The sequence below is a fragment of the Lepidochelys kempii genome, chromosome 1 (genome assembly GCF_965140285.1).
Source record: "Lepidochelys kempii isolate rLepKem1 chromosome 1, rLepKem1.hap1, whole genome shotgun sequence".
Classification (NCBI taxonomy): domain Eukaryota; kingdom Metazoa; phylum Chordata; order Testudines; family Cheloniidae; genus Lepidochelys; species Lepidochelys kempii.
In genome coordinates, this window is record NC_136380.1 from 208305087 (window position 1) to 208323165 (window position 18079).

Genomic DNA, 18079 nt, shown 5'->3' on the forward strand with positions numbered 1-18079 from the left:
GCTCTTGCACAGGGCACCTTGTTGAACTCTTCTGCATAAAAATTCCTTTAATTGAAGGCACCTGCTCTTATATTCTCAAAGTAATCTGTAGGTTTGGGATTCTCTTAGACTCTGCACTGTATTTGGAAATCCAAGTAGCTACAATAGCAGAAAATCCTCACTACCATATACGGCTTGTCAGAAGATTATGTGTAGTCTATCAAATGTAGACCTAGCCACAATAATCCACGCATTTGTAACATGTAGGCTGTACTATGGAAATTCTTTATATCTGGGAAGGAAGCCCCATGCTGTAAGGAAATGTATCAGCCCACCTGTTCAGCAACACAGGTCACAGGGAACACACCATCCTGGTATGCTATTCTCTGGACTGGCTTTCATTTGAATACAGAATCCAGTTCAAAGTCCTACATAGTCCTCTCTACCCGAGTAACCATCTCTCCCTTCATGACCAGAACCTCCCACTACATTCCACTAGAACAATGTCACTGTCAACCAATAGGAGTTGGCATCTGACCCTGAGAGACAGAACCTGCACAGCAACTGGACCAAAGGGACATACTGCCAGAAGGAATACGAATGACCATTAGCCTCACTGCATTCAAAGACAAATGTAAAATGCACCTCTTTGCACCTAGGCTTTCTTACAATAGTATTGACATTCTCACAGATTCAGTAATCTAAAAATCAAACACCCTCAGTATGCTTGTTGGTGACAGGAAAGAAAGAGGGGGATTTTTTTTTTAAATAATGAGAAGTATGCAGCTACTACTACAGTGATAAGGGTCAAATAAGTACCTGGATGGATGGATGGATGGATGAAAGACCTGCTTGTTACCTTTCTTTGCCACAGTGAAGTGTATTATAACAACTCCTGAAGAAAGAAAGTTCTCCAAAGAAGCCCATCCTAGACAACTGAGATATCAGATTTGTTGTGTAGGCTATACATATAACACGGTTGGAAAAGTTATTGTTTATGTTGAAAGATTACAGTTTTACAAGATACAGGAGTGGCAATTGCTCCCTTTTTGTTTTTACCTATTTCTTCATTATCCTCAGATACAAAAGGTTCCTCATAATCTTGATAAAATGTGGTGATTCTAGTACCATCAGCATGATCCACTATCTTGGTATCATCCTTTTTCTGAATCATTAGCACCTTGTCTTCTCGCATTATCATAACCTGGAAAGGTAAAAGAATACTGGTTTCCACTAGCTCTCAGATACCACTGTAACAGCAGTATCAATACATTAGATAGATAAGATAAGACACTGCACATTTGACAAAGCTAAACAACACAATTTTATATAGCTCAGTGGTTTGAAAGTTCAGAGGTTTTTCCGAATCTAATACCTTCAATACAAACTTGAGACGTATCTTTAAGAGTATAATATTAAAGATCTAATGAAACATCCAATGAACAAATGCTATCAGCCAGATCTTTAAACTCAGTAGGATAGAACTATGATATTAGAATAGCAGTACCATTCCATTAACTGGGTCAGTTGCCTGATAAGTTAACAGTGGCTTCAGATCCATTCTGTTTGCTCCCTTAGTGCCCACTTGAATGCCTGATGGGGTGGTTGTTATCCAGGTGCCTATCTGGTTGTCTATGTGTTGTAGCAGAGTAGGCAGGGGTTCCTGAACAGCAGAATCAGGCAACTCATACTTGGCTCCTGGTGCTGTGCTACCCTTGTGGCCACCCCTTCCTGTAAGAACAGAGACAAACACCTATGGGTTAGGTCAGTGTAATATGTAGTACAGAACTTCAAAAGATGTGTCAGTAAACTATAAACTTTCCTGGAATATCAAAACAGGACATTGCAAAATAAAAACCACAGCTTGCTGTAATGTGTAAAGTGAGGCTGGAGGCCCAACTGAGGCCAAGAAATCCTGAAATGTGGTCTCACTTGCCTTCTCTCTGTCTCTGCAGGATGAAATCAGAGTTGATTTTCTACAGGTTTTTAATGATGATGAGCTCAGTCAGCAATTTCTATTCATGAGATAAGGGCCCCAATAAAGTACAAGTTAATGTTATGATTATGGGTAATTATTTTGAGCTGTACTCTGAGGTCCCTACTCAGTTGTTACTCAGCCAAATACTCATTGACTTCAATAGGAGTGTCCCTGAATAAGGACAGAGTAAAAGGTGAATAAGGACTCGGGGATTTGGTATTACCAAAGGTCTGAGGATTTACTTTAATAGACTTTGTATTGGGTCACTCTGCCAGGTGAACTCATATATATATTTTCATTTGTGTGTTTTCTTCCACATTTGAAGAAAAAGAAAGGGCTGGAGAGAAAGAGGAGATGTTAATGCTTATAAAGATGACAAACTTGAGACGTACTGCAACACTGAAGTGCAGGTAAAATGGCATATTCTCAACACTGGCAGAACTTTCAGGCTACAGAAACACTTTTTCTGCAGGGTCTGACCTTGCTAAAATGCCATAATTTCAGCTGAAGCATTTGGAGTTTAACACTGAAAATGCTACCTTTTTTAATGCTGATCTCAGCAGAAGGCAATGGTTGGGTCTGTAGGCTGTTCTCAGCAATGGATGATCGTGTACTAACTGCAGGTGATGGTGCTAGAACAGGGCCAGAATCGGGACTCTTGATCACCGTGCCATCAGGAAAAAGAAGCTAGGGAGAAAACAAAGCAGTTTCTTTATGTTAAAATAATTTCAAATAACAAAAAGAATATAAAGCAGAGAAAATGTTCAAATGAAAGTAGTAGATAGTGAAGAAGGAAAGAAGCCTTAGAGTACAGGAGATAAAGATCACTAATCAATGGGGATCAATAATTGTAACAGCACAAGCTTCTAATAAACAGTAATTCTATTGAATACATGGTGATATTATAAACATAAAAAATAATGACCATTCTATTTAAATTGTTGATATTTCCTGAGGTTTTTGTATGCCACTTTTTACAGACCTGCTAGCTCATTTGTCTCACTGTACTGGTCTTTGTTCAGGGATGGGTCATTTCCAGCACTGGAGTATCTAGCTTTTGCCATGACAGTGGCTCATAGAGGAAGAAAAAGTTACATACTCACAGTAAATGTGGTTCTTTATGATAGGTTGTCCAAATATCCTCCACTCTTGGTACATGTCACAGGGTGGCGGGCCTCTTTATAGGGAGATGGGCCCAGTCCCCTTAACTTGCCTCCCCAGGTGGAGAATGAAGATTGCCATGTGACAGGTGGATCATGTGACTATATCAGGCCTCTGGAGTATAGATAAGAGGGACTTCATGAAGGCATGCAAGACAGAGGAGAGAGTCACAAGGCAGACAGAGGCCTTGGGCCCAGGGACAGGAGGTCTTGGATCTTTTCCTGGGAGAAAGGAAGGACTTCAGGTAGCAAGCCCTGCAAGTTGCTGCTTGAGACGAAGCAGGGGAGGGTTGCCACCCATCTGGTTTTCTCCTAGACAGACTGGGTTTCAGCTTCTGTGTCTGGGTGCCGTTTAACAAGCCCTGATGTCCATTTTTTTTTTGATCTGTGGAAAAGATGGCAATCCTAAGCAGAAGGAAGGAGGCAGTACTGCAGACACTGCTTCCAGGGCCAAGCTGCTGCACGTGGCTCTGTGGATCCCACAGGTGGTGGACAAAGCAGCCTTGGCTGTACTGGTGAAGACCCTGCAAGAGACGGGAGAGGGGCCATGGGGAGAAGAGGTGGAGCAGGGAGCAGGGCCTCAGGGTCTGGTTACCAGCCATTAGAAAGGTGGCAACCCTAGAGCAGGGAAAGACTCCATGTGGAAAAGCCCCGGGAGTGGTTGCATGATAAAGACCAGGGGAAGATTCAAGAAAGGTTGCTCTGTGAGTCAGCATCATGAGAAGAGGATAGAAGAGAATCAAGAGGCTGGGACTGAATAGGGGCCCCAGGAGTGGCACAAGATACCAGAATTGAGTACATTAACTTTGTCTTGTGGTGACAGACATTATTTGGGACTCCAAGGGACCTGGTCAGAGGCCCAGCTCACCAAAGTGAGTTTTGTTTTAAATTTTAAACTTTCTGTGAATAAACCAGCCCCTTTGTGGGGTTATTGAGGAGGCCAAAAGGGGAAACTGGGGCAGTGGCAAGTGTAAGCACAGATTAGATCGGGGTAGGTGTATGCTGACAGTGCACATATGTTCCATGAGTAGGGTGACCATATTTATAAAAGTAAAATCAGGACATGGCATGGCTCTGGCCTGAGCAGCTTGGCATGACCGCTCACCTGAGCCCCCCCCCCAACATGGGGCCATCCCGAGCCACTTGGCATTGCTGCTTGCCTGGGCCCCATGCCACCCAGGACTGTGGCTGACCTCCTGAGCCCCACAGCACCCTGGGCTGACTGCACAAGCCCCATGCCCAGCACCTCGTGTCGCCACTGTCCTCCTCAAAGGTTCCTGACGGGGGCACGACCCACTTTTTTGGCAAAACTGGGCATTTGTTCCATTTGCTTTTGCCAACTGATCAGAGCAACTTGTAATGGCATGAGCAAACAGTACAAATGCCCATTTTTGCAAAAAAAAAAAAAAATCAGAACGTCTGGGACAAGGCTTAAAAAAGGGGACTGTCCTGGCCAAAATGGGACATATGGTCACCCTATCCATGAACTCAAGATTGGAATATTTTGGCCAGCAGTTTCTGTTGGGTTGTATTTGTGTCCTGAGTGGCCTTGTGCCCTATGCTGAAGGCAAAAAGAGTAGGGGAGCCCCGACTGCCACTCAGTTCCTTTGCCACTGCAGAATCCAGGTGTTCTAGGGACTTCATAGGGCAGGTCACAGAATATCTATAGACAACACATTTCAAAGACTCATAGTTACTGTAAAGTAACTAAGTGTTTCTTCATCTTCAAGGGCTTGTCCATAAATAACGCACTCTTGGTGACTCACAAACAGTGACATGAATCATGATGTAAAGAGGTGGGTGCTCAGAGTCCACTAAAACAAAGATTGCAGGACAACTCTGCCAAAAGAAGCATCAGATCTGGATGCTCCACCAGGTTGGCAATTCTCATTTGGAGTGATGAGGCAGAATAAATCTCTCTCTAATGAGTCCAATCTTTTAGATTCTTTGCCCTTCAGGGTAGACGTAAATGTTCCTTGCCACAACCTCTCATTCGCAGCCATGGTATTGGCTGAGAGTAGAAACCAGAGCTGGCACTAGGCATAAGCAGACTAAGCAATTGCTTAGGGTCTCAAGCAGCTCAAGGGGTCCCCTATTAATTATTAGTATGTGTTGTGTGTTTGTGGAAGCAGAGGGGCATGACAGGAATTAGAAAAGGCAGGACCTGCAGATCAGTCAAGCGAGAGCCAGGAGGGGAGGAGGCAGATGTCTCCAGCCTGCTGCAGAACTCTGGAGCTGAATTGGCGCTGTGCAGCACCCTGCCCCCGATGAGACCGACGCTGGAGAGGAGTTGCTGGGACTGCCATCTGCAGTGTACCCCAAGGAGACAGAGGACCCAGTCTGGACTACAGAAACCCTGTCCAGACTGTGGTAGGAAGTGGTCCAGGGAAACCAGATTTTATTCTGGTTTTGTTGCGGGAGCACAGGTCAGTCTGTTTCGGTAGGATCCCTGCTGACCCAGTGGTAGAACCATTTGTCACTGCTAGGGCCCTGGGCAGGGACCCAGTGGAGTAGGGTCGGCCCAGGTCCCCGACCCCCTGCTGCAAAACCCACCACTGGGGTAGCTATTCATCCCGAGGCCAGAAGGCCTGGGCTTTCCTTGTGGCTTGCCCCGCCAAGAGGGCCAGAACCACAGACTTGTCTGATGGCTGCCTTAGCCAGGAGTCTTAGGCAAAAGCCTGCTCCCTGCTCTGTTCTGCCCTGTACAGAGGGCCAGAGCCCCAGATTGTTTGTCTGCTGGCTGCCTTAGCCAGGAGGCTTAGGTGAAAGCCTGCTCCATGCTCTGCCCTGCCCAGAGAGTCAGAGCCCAGACTGTGATTGCCCCAGCCCAAGCCTCTTGGGCTAGGGACTGCTAATTGCTCTGCACGCCAGAAGGACAGAGCCATAGACTGTTAATCGACTGTTTGTTGCCTGATGCAGTGACACAGAGTGGCCTCCCTCTGATTCTGAGCCTGAGGGACCACTACAGCAGTGTTTTTCAAACCGCGGGTGCGACCCACTACTGGGTTGCGACATGTAAGGCGCTGGGTCACCTTGCTCTGGTCAGCACCACCGATCGGGACATTAAAAGTCCCGTCAGCGGTGCTGCCCAGCTAAGGTAGGCTAGTGCCTACCTTTTCTGACACCGCACTGTGCCCCAGAAGTGGCCAACAGCAGGTCCGGCTTCTATGCTGCGAGGCCACGGGACTCTGGGTGCTGCCCTCGCCCCGAGCACCAGCTCCGCACTCCCATTGGCCAGCAACTGGCTAATGGGAACTGCGAGGGGGAGGGGTGGTGCCTGTGAGTGAGAGTTGCGCGTCTCAGCCTAGGAGCCAGACCTGCTGCTGGCCACTTCCGGGGTGCAGCGCGGTCCGCAGTGCACCCCAGCTGCACCGCTGACTAGGAGCCACGGGAGGTAAGTCCATGCCCCAGTCCCGTGCCCCAATCCTGCACCCCAATCCCCTACCCCAGCCATGAGCCCCCCCAAATCTGGAGCCCCTCCTGTACCCCAAATCCCTCATCCCCAACCCTGAGCCCCCCCAACCCAGAATCCCTTCCTGCACCCCAAACCCCTCATCCCTGACCCCCACCACATTCCAACCCCTGCCCCAGCCCAGAGCCCACTCCCTGAACCCCTCATTCCCAGCTCCATTGGATAGTGGGCATCAACAATTTTCTTCAACTGGGTCCCCAGGAAAAAAGTTTGAAAACCACTGCACTACAGTGTGCCACAAAGTTTTGGCTGGCTGCAAGAAGGCATCATTAATTAGGAAGGCAACCCTTTCCTGAGTTTGTTGCCTAGAGGATGTCCACCAATTTGTGACTATTTTCCTGTACTAGTTCAGCTTGAGTATAAGAGCCGCAGCCATTTTCCTGAGCAATTCCTGGTAGGAAATGAAATAATCTGGGACAGGAGAAATTGCAATCAGGGCCACTGCTTCATCCAGAGAGGACAAGGACGGGATGCTGGTCCTCTGGCAAAGGGTCCTCCAAAGGAGGTGGCTCAGGAGGATGGATGTTATCCTGTGCTTGTGTCACAGGCTGCTCTGAGGTTTGGGCCTCCTCCAGGTAAGGGGTTTATACCCCACCTGTATGGAGATTGGGATCTGTGGGAATGAAAAGCACACAGAGATCCCGACGGGGCCACTGAGACATAGGGTATGGCATAGGAGACCAGTACACAGTGGGACAGGATGATTTGTCTTTACTACGAGAATTACTCTGCTCTCAGTACCAATGTTTACCCCACATGGGTGTCTTGATCACTTTAGTCAAGGCAGGATTAGAGAAGAGCTGAAAGACTCCAACATGGAGTGTGATGTGCTGTTTGAATAATCAGTGGGCATCAGATGTACTATTGTGATGGGGCCACAGGATAGCCTGACCTGTCCACTGCCCAGTGGAGTAAGGTTAATGTCAATACCATAAGCAGAACCATGGTTGGCACTGCAAAGGCACCTTGAGAGGGCTTTGCAGCAGGGACTGGTGCCGAGGAGCTATTTGGTTCCCACCCTGAGAAACCCACCGATACTGAGAATGCTGATGCCAAACTTGATGATGTAGACAGTGCTGAGGGCAGGGGATGCATCGGTACAAGTCCAGTCAGCATAGATACCATGGATGGTGCCTGCTTCTTCATTGGTACCGGAGTTGAGGGCAATCTTTGTCATGAAGCTGAAGAGGACAAAAGGTTTGAACTAGCCTGAAGCACTGTCCCTGCCCCGACGTTCTGAGTTAATGGGGATGCCTGTACAGACAGACAAAGTAAGTCTGATGCTACCATGTAAATGTGTAGGGTCAACAGCACCGACAGTAATGGAGCAGCAGTCATGTACATAGGTACTGAATTCAGTGGCTGTCCCATAGATGGTTCCAGAGTTGACAGTACAGTACTAGGATCCTTTCACCTTGGTTCTGGAGAGAAATGGGTTGATGCCCTGGCTCTATCCTGGGTTCCTGAGTTTTGCTGAGGCTGAGGCCCCGTTCTCAATGAAGAGGATGATGAATCCCTCTTCAGTCTTGGATGGCTCCAGTCTGTTTTATGAGTCCTCTTATGAGGGACATGTGGAGATGATGAATGACCCCTGTCCTTTATCAAAGGGAAATCAGAGTTCTGGGGTCTGTCTAGAACTAGTGCAGAGGCAGAGGACTATCTGAGGATGGTTGATAAAGGAATCCAAAAAAGGTCCAGGTGCTGAGACAGGCCTCATTGCCTGTGATGTTCCTTCAGGCGAAAAATCTATAGTGATCTGGATTCTTTTCTTGAAAGAATGACAAATACTGCACTTTTCTTTAGTATGGCCTTCGCCAAGGCACAATAAGCAGGGTGTGTGAATGTCACTGAGAGAAACCCCACATGACAGGCAATTTTTGAAGCCCAGGGAATACTGCATAGCCTACAGGGCTGAGCAGAACTACACTATACTACACTAAACTACAGGTACTAACTATGTACACTACTAAGGTCTCAGATACAAACTGCTGATGCAGTAGAAAAACTGTGAGGAGAAAACCTGCATGGGGAACTCAGACTCAGGTTGTAGATGGTAAGAAGGAACTGAGGACAGTTGGAGTGCTGCCAGCGTTATATAGTCTCAGGAGGGTGTGGCATTCTGTACCTTGTGGGAACACCCTACACCCCCACGTTCATCTTTATAAAATGATTGTGTGGTATCCAATGCAAAGTTTGTGATGTTCGGTGTCTTCGGAAGACTCATGATGCAATGAGCCTGGTTGTTATAATGATGTTATAGTCATTGTTGTTGCAGTAATGTTATAGTAACGTTATAGGTTATAATTTCATCTATGTAATTATGAGGCTGAAAATGTATCCTCATGGCTTAAAATAAGCCCAGGCAAAAACACTCCAAGGGCAGAGGGGCAGTTCACACCTCATCAGGGCATGTATGGGACAAACTCAGCCCAGCCTCACAGGAACAAAAGACGCTGGCCTACGCAGCAACAAAAAGATCTGTTGGACTCGAGTGAGTCAACCCCCTTCCTTTGGTCAGTTTAGGACTACAATGAGGTAATGTTCACCTGACTCTGAAAGGGGGTGGGGCAAAGCCAAGAGGGAAGAAAGGACATGTCAAAAGGGAGAGATGTTTGCCATGCTCTTCCTCTCTCTTCCACCTACATCTACAGACACCACACCAAGCGACTGAAGCGCTGAGCAAAGGGGAGAGCCTGACTGAAGAGCAACCAGCCAGCTGGTGGTGAGAAGCATCTAAGTTTGAAAGGGCACTGAAAGTGTTAAGATCATCTTAGAATGCATTTTGCTTTTATTTCATTTGACCAAATCAGACTTGTTATATTTTGATTTATAATCACTTAAAATCTATCTTTATAGTTAATAAATCTGTTTGTTCTATCTGAAGCAGTGGTTTGGTTTGAAGCATGTCAGAGACTCCCCTTGGGACAACAAGCCTGGTACATATAAATTTCTTTGTTAAATTGATGAACTCATATAAGCTTGCAGCATCCAGCGGGCATAACTGGACACTGCAAGATGGAGGTTCCTAGGATTGTGTCTGGGACCAGAGATATTGGCTAGTGTCATTTGATTGCACAATCCAAGGAGCAGCTTACATGCCAGAGGCTGTGTGTGAACAGCCAGGGAGTGGGGGTTCTCACAGCAGAGCAGGGTTTGGCTGGCTCCCAGACTCAAGGATTGGAGTGACCTAGCAGATCACCAGTCTGGATGACACCAGAGGGGAACGTCACAGAGGGTAACAAGGAGGTGTGGGGCATGAGCACTGCCTCAACAGATACTGCTGCAGGAAAAAAATCTCTAGCTCTCAGTGTGCTAGATGTCAACACACCCAAGTGGAATACGCCTCTGCAACCACTCAAAGAAGAGATTATAGATAGGCAGAATATATCAAACTGTCTTAAGTACTTATATGGTTCCCATTACTGAAGTATCTGAACACCTCACCATCTTAAATGCATTATCCTCACAATGCTCCTGGGAGGTAGGGAAATACTATTATCCTCATTTTACAGATGGGAAATGGAGGTACAGGAAGACTAAGTGACTTGCCCAAGGTCACACAGGAAGTCTGTGGTGGACTAGAGAATTCAACCCAGGTTTCCCACCACCTAGGCTAGCCCTCAAGCCACTGAACAATCCAACATGGAATCTGGACAGGAAGGAAGCACTGTACTATTATTATTACAGAAATATCAAAAGCAGTCTTGAAATGACATTGTAAAAAGAGTCTCTCTGGGGCACCTCCCTAGCTGGTCTGGGCCCCTCACCATGCCCAGTTTCCACCACTGGGATGGTCTAGTACAGGCCACAGCCTCTTAGTGCTGGTAGTGCCCCACCCTTGTGGGCCTCCTCACTTTCCTTCTGGGTAAGGGAAAAGCAAAAGTTCAGGTCAACAATCAAGACCCTTGGGGGGTCAATAAAAAGGCAAAAAAGCCTTACCTCAGGGGTGTCTGAGTAGCAGCTTTGTTGGAGTCCTTATGGCTGGCTAGCTGAGTCAGTTGCTTCCTATTAGGCTTGCCCTGGGGTTTGCTGGACTCCTTGCAGAGCTGGGAGCAGTTCTGGCATGAGGGTTTCTCCTGCTATTTCAGGAGCCACTCTAGTCACCCCCTTCTCAGGGCTTCTTGCCTTGCGTACTGCAGCTTCCGCCCTTCAAAGCCCTCAACCCTACCAAGCATGATTGGCAGGGCTGGCCAGGCAGGGCTACCTTAGCACACACAGCCTCCCAAACCCTGTCCATGTCAGTGCGGGATTTATACACCCCATCACAGACATCTAGTCTCAAACAACACAGGCTGGCCAACTCTGTGTTGTCATTCCAAAAGGACTATTCTTCTGGCTGTGGTCTTTCCAGGAATTATGTAAAAACATATATTTTCCCAATGGTGCAGACTGCCTACAGGCAGAAACTGTAGGCCAAGACTGCCTGTTTTGCCCATGAAACCAAGTTCAACCGATTTCTAATCAAACTCTTTACTATACCTGGGTGGATCCATCAATCATGTACTTTACGACAGTTCCTTGGCTGGTAATGACCCTGGACACTTCTTGTTCTACTGGTTTCTTCACTGCTTTGTACAGTTGGGAATACTTCACCCTTAGGGGATAACTCTGCCTAACTAGGATTTCCAGAGTAGGTTGCTTGGCTTTTTCTGCCTTGGCCTCATCTTCCTTGGCCTCATCTGCTGTGGTTTCACTTTTGTTGGCTTCATCTACCTTGGCTTCAGCTTCCTTAGACTCTGCTTTTAAATCTGAAATTAAAGTCTATATTAATTAACAGTACTGCAGTAGCCGTTGTCATCTAAGCAATTCTAAGGAGCCCATCATTATTGTATCTTAGCATCAATATTGGTGAAAATTGTTATTTAGTGAGTGCCATCACATTGGTTGATGCTTTACAAACATAAAAGTCGACACAGTCTCTGCAATAAATAAATTCTTAGACACGGACAGTAGAGTTCATTGTATACTGAGTGTAGTGGACAATTGTGTAGACAGGCTGCACACCTTTAGGAGATTAGTAGTGCCAATGGAAACTCCTGTACTGAACACTATTTTGTTTTGACATCTAATATTGAGTCTCTCTCTATCCTCTTCACTGTATATAATGCTAACCTAATCTGACCTCACATACCTTGAACAAATATTTTGACAAGGGAGTGGGATGGAGGCCTGAAGGTAAAAGATTATTATTCTCGTAATTCAGGGTTATGTGACCAGTAATCTAGGTTCTCCCTCTCTGTTAGAGTTGATGGGCAGGTTGGCTGAGGCAGTAACAGATGCAGGCGGGAGCAGGGGCCAGATAGTGTGGAAACAGGCACAGGTAGTGCAGGAACAGAAGCAAGGGCCAGCTGGAGCAGCAGCAATGTGAGGAGCAGACTGGAGCAGGAGCAAGGGCAGCCTGCTGAAACTACTGGGAATGGGAATACGCCGGCCAGATAGTAACATTGAGCAGACTGGACAGACTGCTTTCCTTAGAAGCCTATAACCCTACCTTGGGATGACCTTAGTGGGTCCTTGCCTGTGGATTGGCTGAACCCTGGTAGAATGGTGTGGGGCCTATCACAAGACCTGCAGGCAATTGCCTCTGATGACTTGTCATACTCTCTCACTCAGGGATGACTCATAAGGCTTAGGCAGGCTCAGGCTCAGAGGTATTCAACTCTCTCCCATAATGATAAGCCTTTGTGCTGAGGCTCTATGAACCACCAATATCCATCTTCTAGCCATTTATATACACTAAAAGTAATAATGAAGATGAAACTGTTCCAAACCTCAATCTTATGATTACTGACAACCCAAGTATCACTGCAGTCTACAGTGTGCAGTTGAACAGGTGTGCAAATGTCCAAAAACAGTGGGAAGTTGAATCACTGCAGTAGCCTAATAGGCCAGACACAGAAAGTGGGTCATGAACTGCCCTGAGCCTTGCTCAGCTACACAGACATTTTCATCTTCAGAAAGAAATTCATACAGTTGTTTTCTATAATAATGTTTAGGGAATTGTTTTCAATATTAGATGTCAGAACTTTCCTGTAACTATGTTTAAATCTATCTCTGCATAAAAAAAAGTCTTTTGTGATTTTAACTTTATGCAGAACACTCCTGTGTCCATAGTGATTCACAAAACTAACCTATAGAACTTTGACCAAGGAAAGTCAATACCAGCCCATTGGGGCAGGAGGCATTCAAAGTCTGGAAAACAGGGACATCTGGCACCGCTTGTGTTTGAGGTGTTGGTGGTTCTATTTCTACCTAGAGAACAGAACACAGATTAGTTTTATTACACACTTCAAAAAGCATTTTATAAAGTTTAGTTTTGTTATATGCTCTGGTAGAGCTAGTATCTTAAGGTCTGATTCTGCTACCTACCTTATTAATGTTGAGTTATAATTTAATCTGTAATCAGTCCCTCCATAGGTGCTGACTCTGTGGACGCTCCGGGGCTCAAGCAGCCACAGGGAAAAAAAGGGGGTGCTCAGCACCTACCAGCCACAGTGGTTCTGCGGCCCTGGGGCTGGCTACAGATCAGCTGTTTGGCGGGTCCCAGAGCGGGCCGCCGATCAGCTGTTCGGCGGTTCCCAAGGCGGCCAGCGGAGCCATGAGTGGCTGGCAGGAAGCACTTGGTGGAGGTGGAGAGGAGTGAGTGGCAGGTGGGGTGGGCATTGGGGGAGCGGGTGTGACGTTGAACTCCGTATGATTTTATGAAAATATGCTAATGAGTGTGAATATAATGTAACTGGAATATGCTTCATGCAAAAGGTCTCTTGTAAGGTATCATTACAAAACTTATAATCTACTGAGTGTGTTCATTCTATTGGTATAAATGTATCAGTCTTGTATCTGAAACTAGGAATATAAAATATAACTCTGAGATCCTATTGTAGTTATGCAAAGTGTAGGCCATTAATGGTGGTTTAGAATCTTGATGGCTCCAATCAACTAGGACAATTGACTGTAAATGGCTCTGTTTACTTGCAAGCCTTCCTGTGAGTCAGGCCAGGAAGAATGAAGGCTTGGGGTCTCACAGAACATGTGACCAGGTCACCCGGTACTGGAATTCATCTTAAACCTGGCGCTTTTCCAGTTAGGAGGAGGGGTGGAGACCCAGAGAGACAAAAGATTCCTGCCTTGTGCCAAAGCTATATAAGGGGACTGTACCAGGGAAAAGGATTGGGCCCAGACTAGAAAGGAGTCTAATCTGTGAAAGAAGCTTATTGGAACATCTCTAAGGGTGAGATTTACCTGTATTCAGTTTCTTAAATGTATTAGGCTTAGACTTGCATGTTTTTGTTTTATTTTGCTTGGTAACTTACTTTGTTCTGTCTGCAATTACTTGGAACCACTTAAATCCTACTTTTTATATTTAATAAAATCACTTTTTGCTTATTAATTAATCCAGAGCAAGTAATTAATACCTAGGGGAACAAACAGCTGTGCATATCTCTCTATCAGTATCTCTATCAGAGGGTGAACAATTTATGAGTTTACCCTGTATAAGCTTTATACAGAGTAAAATGGATATATTTGGGGTCTGGATCTCATTGGGGGGAACTGGGTGTCTGGGTGCTAGAGACAGGAGCACTTCCTAAGCTGTTTTCAGTTAAGTCTGCAGCTTTGGGGCGTGTGGTTCAGACCCTGGGTCTGTGTTGGAGCCAGACTGGTGTGTCTGGCTCAACAAGGCAGGGTTCTGAAGTCCCAAGCTGCCAGGGAAAAGAGGCTCAGAGGTAGTCTCAGCACATCAGGTGGCAGTCCCAAGGGGGTCTTTGTGACCCAACCTGTCACAGTGGTGTAGTCGGCAGGATCTGTGCACAGCTGATTGCTTTGAAATGCTGGTAGTGATTTTAAGTGAGTTTCAAGTGTGCTGGCTGGAGAACAGACAAAGTGGTTACTGGTTTGTTATTTTTTCTTTGCTTATTTCGGGTAAGGGAAATAGGGACAGAAAAGTAAGCAAAATAAGTAAGAGTGAAGATCAGAAGAAGCTAGAACTGCACAAGTTGCAAATTGCCCAGAAGGGATGAACACTGGGTGCTGGATAAGTCTCTCTTAACTGAGTGAATCTGTTTCAGTGAACTGCAGAAGGGTGTGGCCCAACCTCTGGGTCTGTGCTGAAGCTGACTGGAGAGTCTAACTCAGCAAGACAGGAGTGGAGGGGATCTGTTCTGGCAGGAGGGGGTTCTCTGTGGTATCCCAGCTCATCGAGTGATGGTCTCAAGGAAAGACAAATGGAAATTGATGCATAATTTGCCCGGGAAAAGGTTGCTCTGGAAAAAGAAAAGGCTACCCACCAGCAAACCCTGGACTTAAAAGACAAAGAAACTGAGGCCTAGAGACAAGCATGAATTGAGACCCTGAAGCATGAACTGGCTGTAATGGAGTGGAAGAGGTGCACAGAGACATGTATCCTGGAGGTGAGAGTTGGGGTCCTGGTGACTGCTGCGGTGGGAGCAGACCCCAAGGACTTTGTAGCTGGAAGCAAGCCCAACCTGAGTAAAGTGTGTGTGTGGGGGGAATTTTGCTGGCCAGTGAAGAGTCTGTCATAGCTGGTAGCTGTGAGCCCACAGCTGGATCAGGGTCACCTTCTCTTTTGGGGGCCACAGGAGTGTCTGCCCCAGAGGGGAGCCCAAAGAGGAATTTTAGGTATACTGCCTCTGCCATGGACATTGTCAAGTCTCTGGCAGTAAGTTCAGGAGGAGGGTGTGACGTTGCACTCCATATGATTTTATGAAAATATGCTAATGAGTGTGAATATAATGTAACTGGAATATGTTTCATGCAAAAGGTTTCTTGTAAGGTATCATTACAATGCTTATAATCTTCTGAGTGTGTTCATTCTATTTGTATGAATGTGTCATTCTTGTATCTGAAACTAGGAATATAAAATATAACTCTGAGATCCTATTGTAGTTATGCAAAGTGTGGGCCATTAATGGTGGTTTAGTATCTTGATGGCTCCCATCATCTAGGACAATTGACTGTAAACGGCTCTGTTTATTTGCAAGCCTTCCCGAAAGTCAGGCCAGGAAGAATGAAGGCTTGGGGTCTCACCATTTATCATTTGGGGCGAGAATTTGCTAATTCATAACCTATCTATCTAATATGTTAAGATTAGTTTGCATTTTTGTTTATTTACTAGGTAATCTGCTTTGATCTGTTTGCAATCACTTAAAATCTTTTTGTAGATAATAAACTTATTTTATGTTTTAATCCAAACCAGGGTGTGTTTGACTAAGGTGTCTGGGGAAAATCTCAGTTTGGTTACCACAAGTGTGCATGGTCCTCTTCACATTGAGGGAGGGGCCCCACCCCACTCTGGGCAGCGTTTGTCCTCCCCCCTTCTGTGTTCCTTTGGCTGTATTTCCTGGGTAGGCTGTTGGTGGAGAATAGGGTGATTCTCCTCCAAACAAAAGGGAAATAGTCCCATAAATACAAAAACAAAGGGTGATACTTTCCCCTGCCTCCTCGCTGGGACTGGGTGTTGCCCTGTAGTCTGCCCCGTGGTGTCAGTCCTTTCCCTAGCAGGCACTCAGATTTCTCTGCTTCCCCTATGGGGAGGAGTGCAGCCTTACTTCCCTGCTGCCACTGGCCTGGTAGCAGCTTGTCTCTTTCTCTCTCTCCCTCCCTTTCTCTCAGCGGAGTACAGGTTTCAAAAGGTCTAAGGCAGCCCTTAACTGGATCCAGGTGTTCCTAATTGACCTGAGGTAACCCCTTCTCAGCTTATAGGGAAGAGGGCCTTTAACATTCTAGGGCTAACATATCTGCCTTCCCACACCCTCTTGCAGCCATCCAGCCTGACTGTCACATGAGGTGAATGCATACTAGACTGCAGTTGCCCACTCTGTCAACCAATTTAAGGTTACAGGTAGTCAAAATTTTAACAAAATCTGAAAAACATTTGAAGAAAAATTGTGAACATTTCCTCCCATTTTTAAACCAATTATAGAGCTGGTAGAAGATTTTTGAATTTTGAAATTCTGAAAAAAGGGAGAAAATTTAGAATAATCTTTATTATATTTTCCCTTTGTTTTTAACCAACTCTAATTATGTTTCAGAGTAACAGCCGTGTTAGTCTGTATTCACAAAAAGAAAAGGAGTACTTATGGCACCTTAGAGACTAACCAATTTATTTGAGCATAAGCTTTCGTGAGCTACAGCTCACTTCATCGGATGCATACTGTGGAAAGTGTAGAAGATCTTTTTATACACACAAAGCATGAAAAAATACCTCCCCCCACCCCACGCTCCTGCTAGTAATAGCTTATCTAAAGTGACCACTCTCCTTACAATGTGTATGATAATCAAGGTGGGCCATTTCCAGCACAAATCCAGGGTTTAACAAGAACGTCTGGGGGGGGGGGTAGGAAAAAACAAGGGGAAATAGGTTACGTTGCATAATGACTTAGCCACTCCCAGTCTCTATTCAAGCCTAAGTTAATTGTATCCAATTTGCAAATGAATTCCAATTCAGCTGTCAGGAGTCTGGATTTGAAGTTTTTTTGTTGTAATATCGCAACTTTCATGTCTGTAATCGCGTGACCAGAGAGATTGAAGTGTTCTCCGACTGGTTTATGAATGTTATAATTCTTGACATCTGATTTGTGTCCATTTATTCTTTTATGTAGAGACTGTCCAGTTTGACCAATGTACATGGCAGAGGGGCATTGCTGGTACATGATGGCATATATCACATTGGTGGATGTGCAGGTGAACGAGCCTCTGATAGTGTGACTGATGTTATTAGGCCCTGTGATGGTGTCCCCTGAATAGATATGTGGGCACAGTTGGCAACGGGCTTTGTTGCAAGGATAGGTTCCTGGGTTAGTGGTTCTGTTGTGTGGTATGTGGTTGCTGGTGAGTATTTGCTTCAGGTTGGGGGGCTGTCTGTAGGCAAGGACTGGCCTGTCTCCCAAGATTTGTGATTATGTTGTCAATAAATGGCCAAGCCTCTGAGATCGTAGCAGACATTACAAAAAGTTATCTTTCCCTGTGGTCTCAGATCGTGACTGGGCTCAGCTAACATTTCTGATCACGTTAATTGATTTCACCTTGTTTTAAATACTGACATTTGAAAAAATAACCTTGCTGACTGCAATTGTCTTTTCTGCTGAGTCATGCTACCAATTTATACCTATTTGTGGCTTATGATTACACTAGGAGGTAAATTCAGTACTTACTGGGAAATATTCTCTCACCTTTTTCTCTTCTTGCTTTGGAGACTCTTCCGGTGGTGGAGTGATTAACTTGACATGGCTCCCTTTGGCAGACTGCAGAGATTTTATTGATTTTTGTTTCAGTGACTTGTTGCTTTTTCCTGAAGAAACGGAAGCAGCAACAGCAGCAGGAGCAACAGTTGGAATATGTACGGAGGGGATATTAAGAATTGTTGCTAAATTAGGATCTGTATCATCTGGCGGGGAGGGAGAGAGAGAAAGCAACATTTTTATGCAATAGTCGGAAGTCACATACATGCATGCATCAGGTTTTGTTTGAGAA

At 45.7% G+C, this 18079-nt stretch overlaps 1 protein-coding gene across 4 annotated transcripts in view; it reads right to left on the reverse strand.

The window, feature by feature from the left end:
* SPAG17 (sperm associated antigen 17) overlaps window positions 1–18079 on the reverse strand; it is a 307861-nt gene that overhangs the window by 63389 nt on the left and 226393 nt on the right. For all 4 annotated transcript variants that reach the window (XM_073310300.1, XM_073310290.1, XM_073310281.1 and 1 more), the window contains exons 24-29: window positions 17779–17993; window positions 12721–12841; window positions 11069–11337; window positions 2497–2644; window positions 1487–1710; window positions 1039–1183 (exon numbers count right to left, since the gene is read on the reverse strand). In XM_073310300.1, coding sequence (XP_073166401.1) covers window positions 1039–1183; window positions 1487–1710; window positions 2497–2644; window positions 11069–11337; window positions 12721–12841; window positions 17779–17993 — 1122 coding nt within the window. The remainder of the gene's footprint in view (window positions 1–1038; window positions 1184–1486; window positions 1711–2496; window positions 2645–11068; window positions 11338–12720; window positions 12842–17778; window positions 17994–18079) is intronic.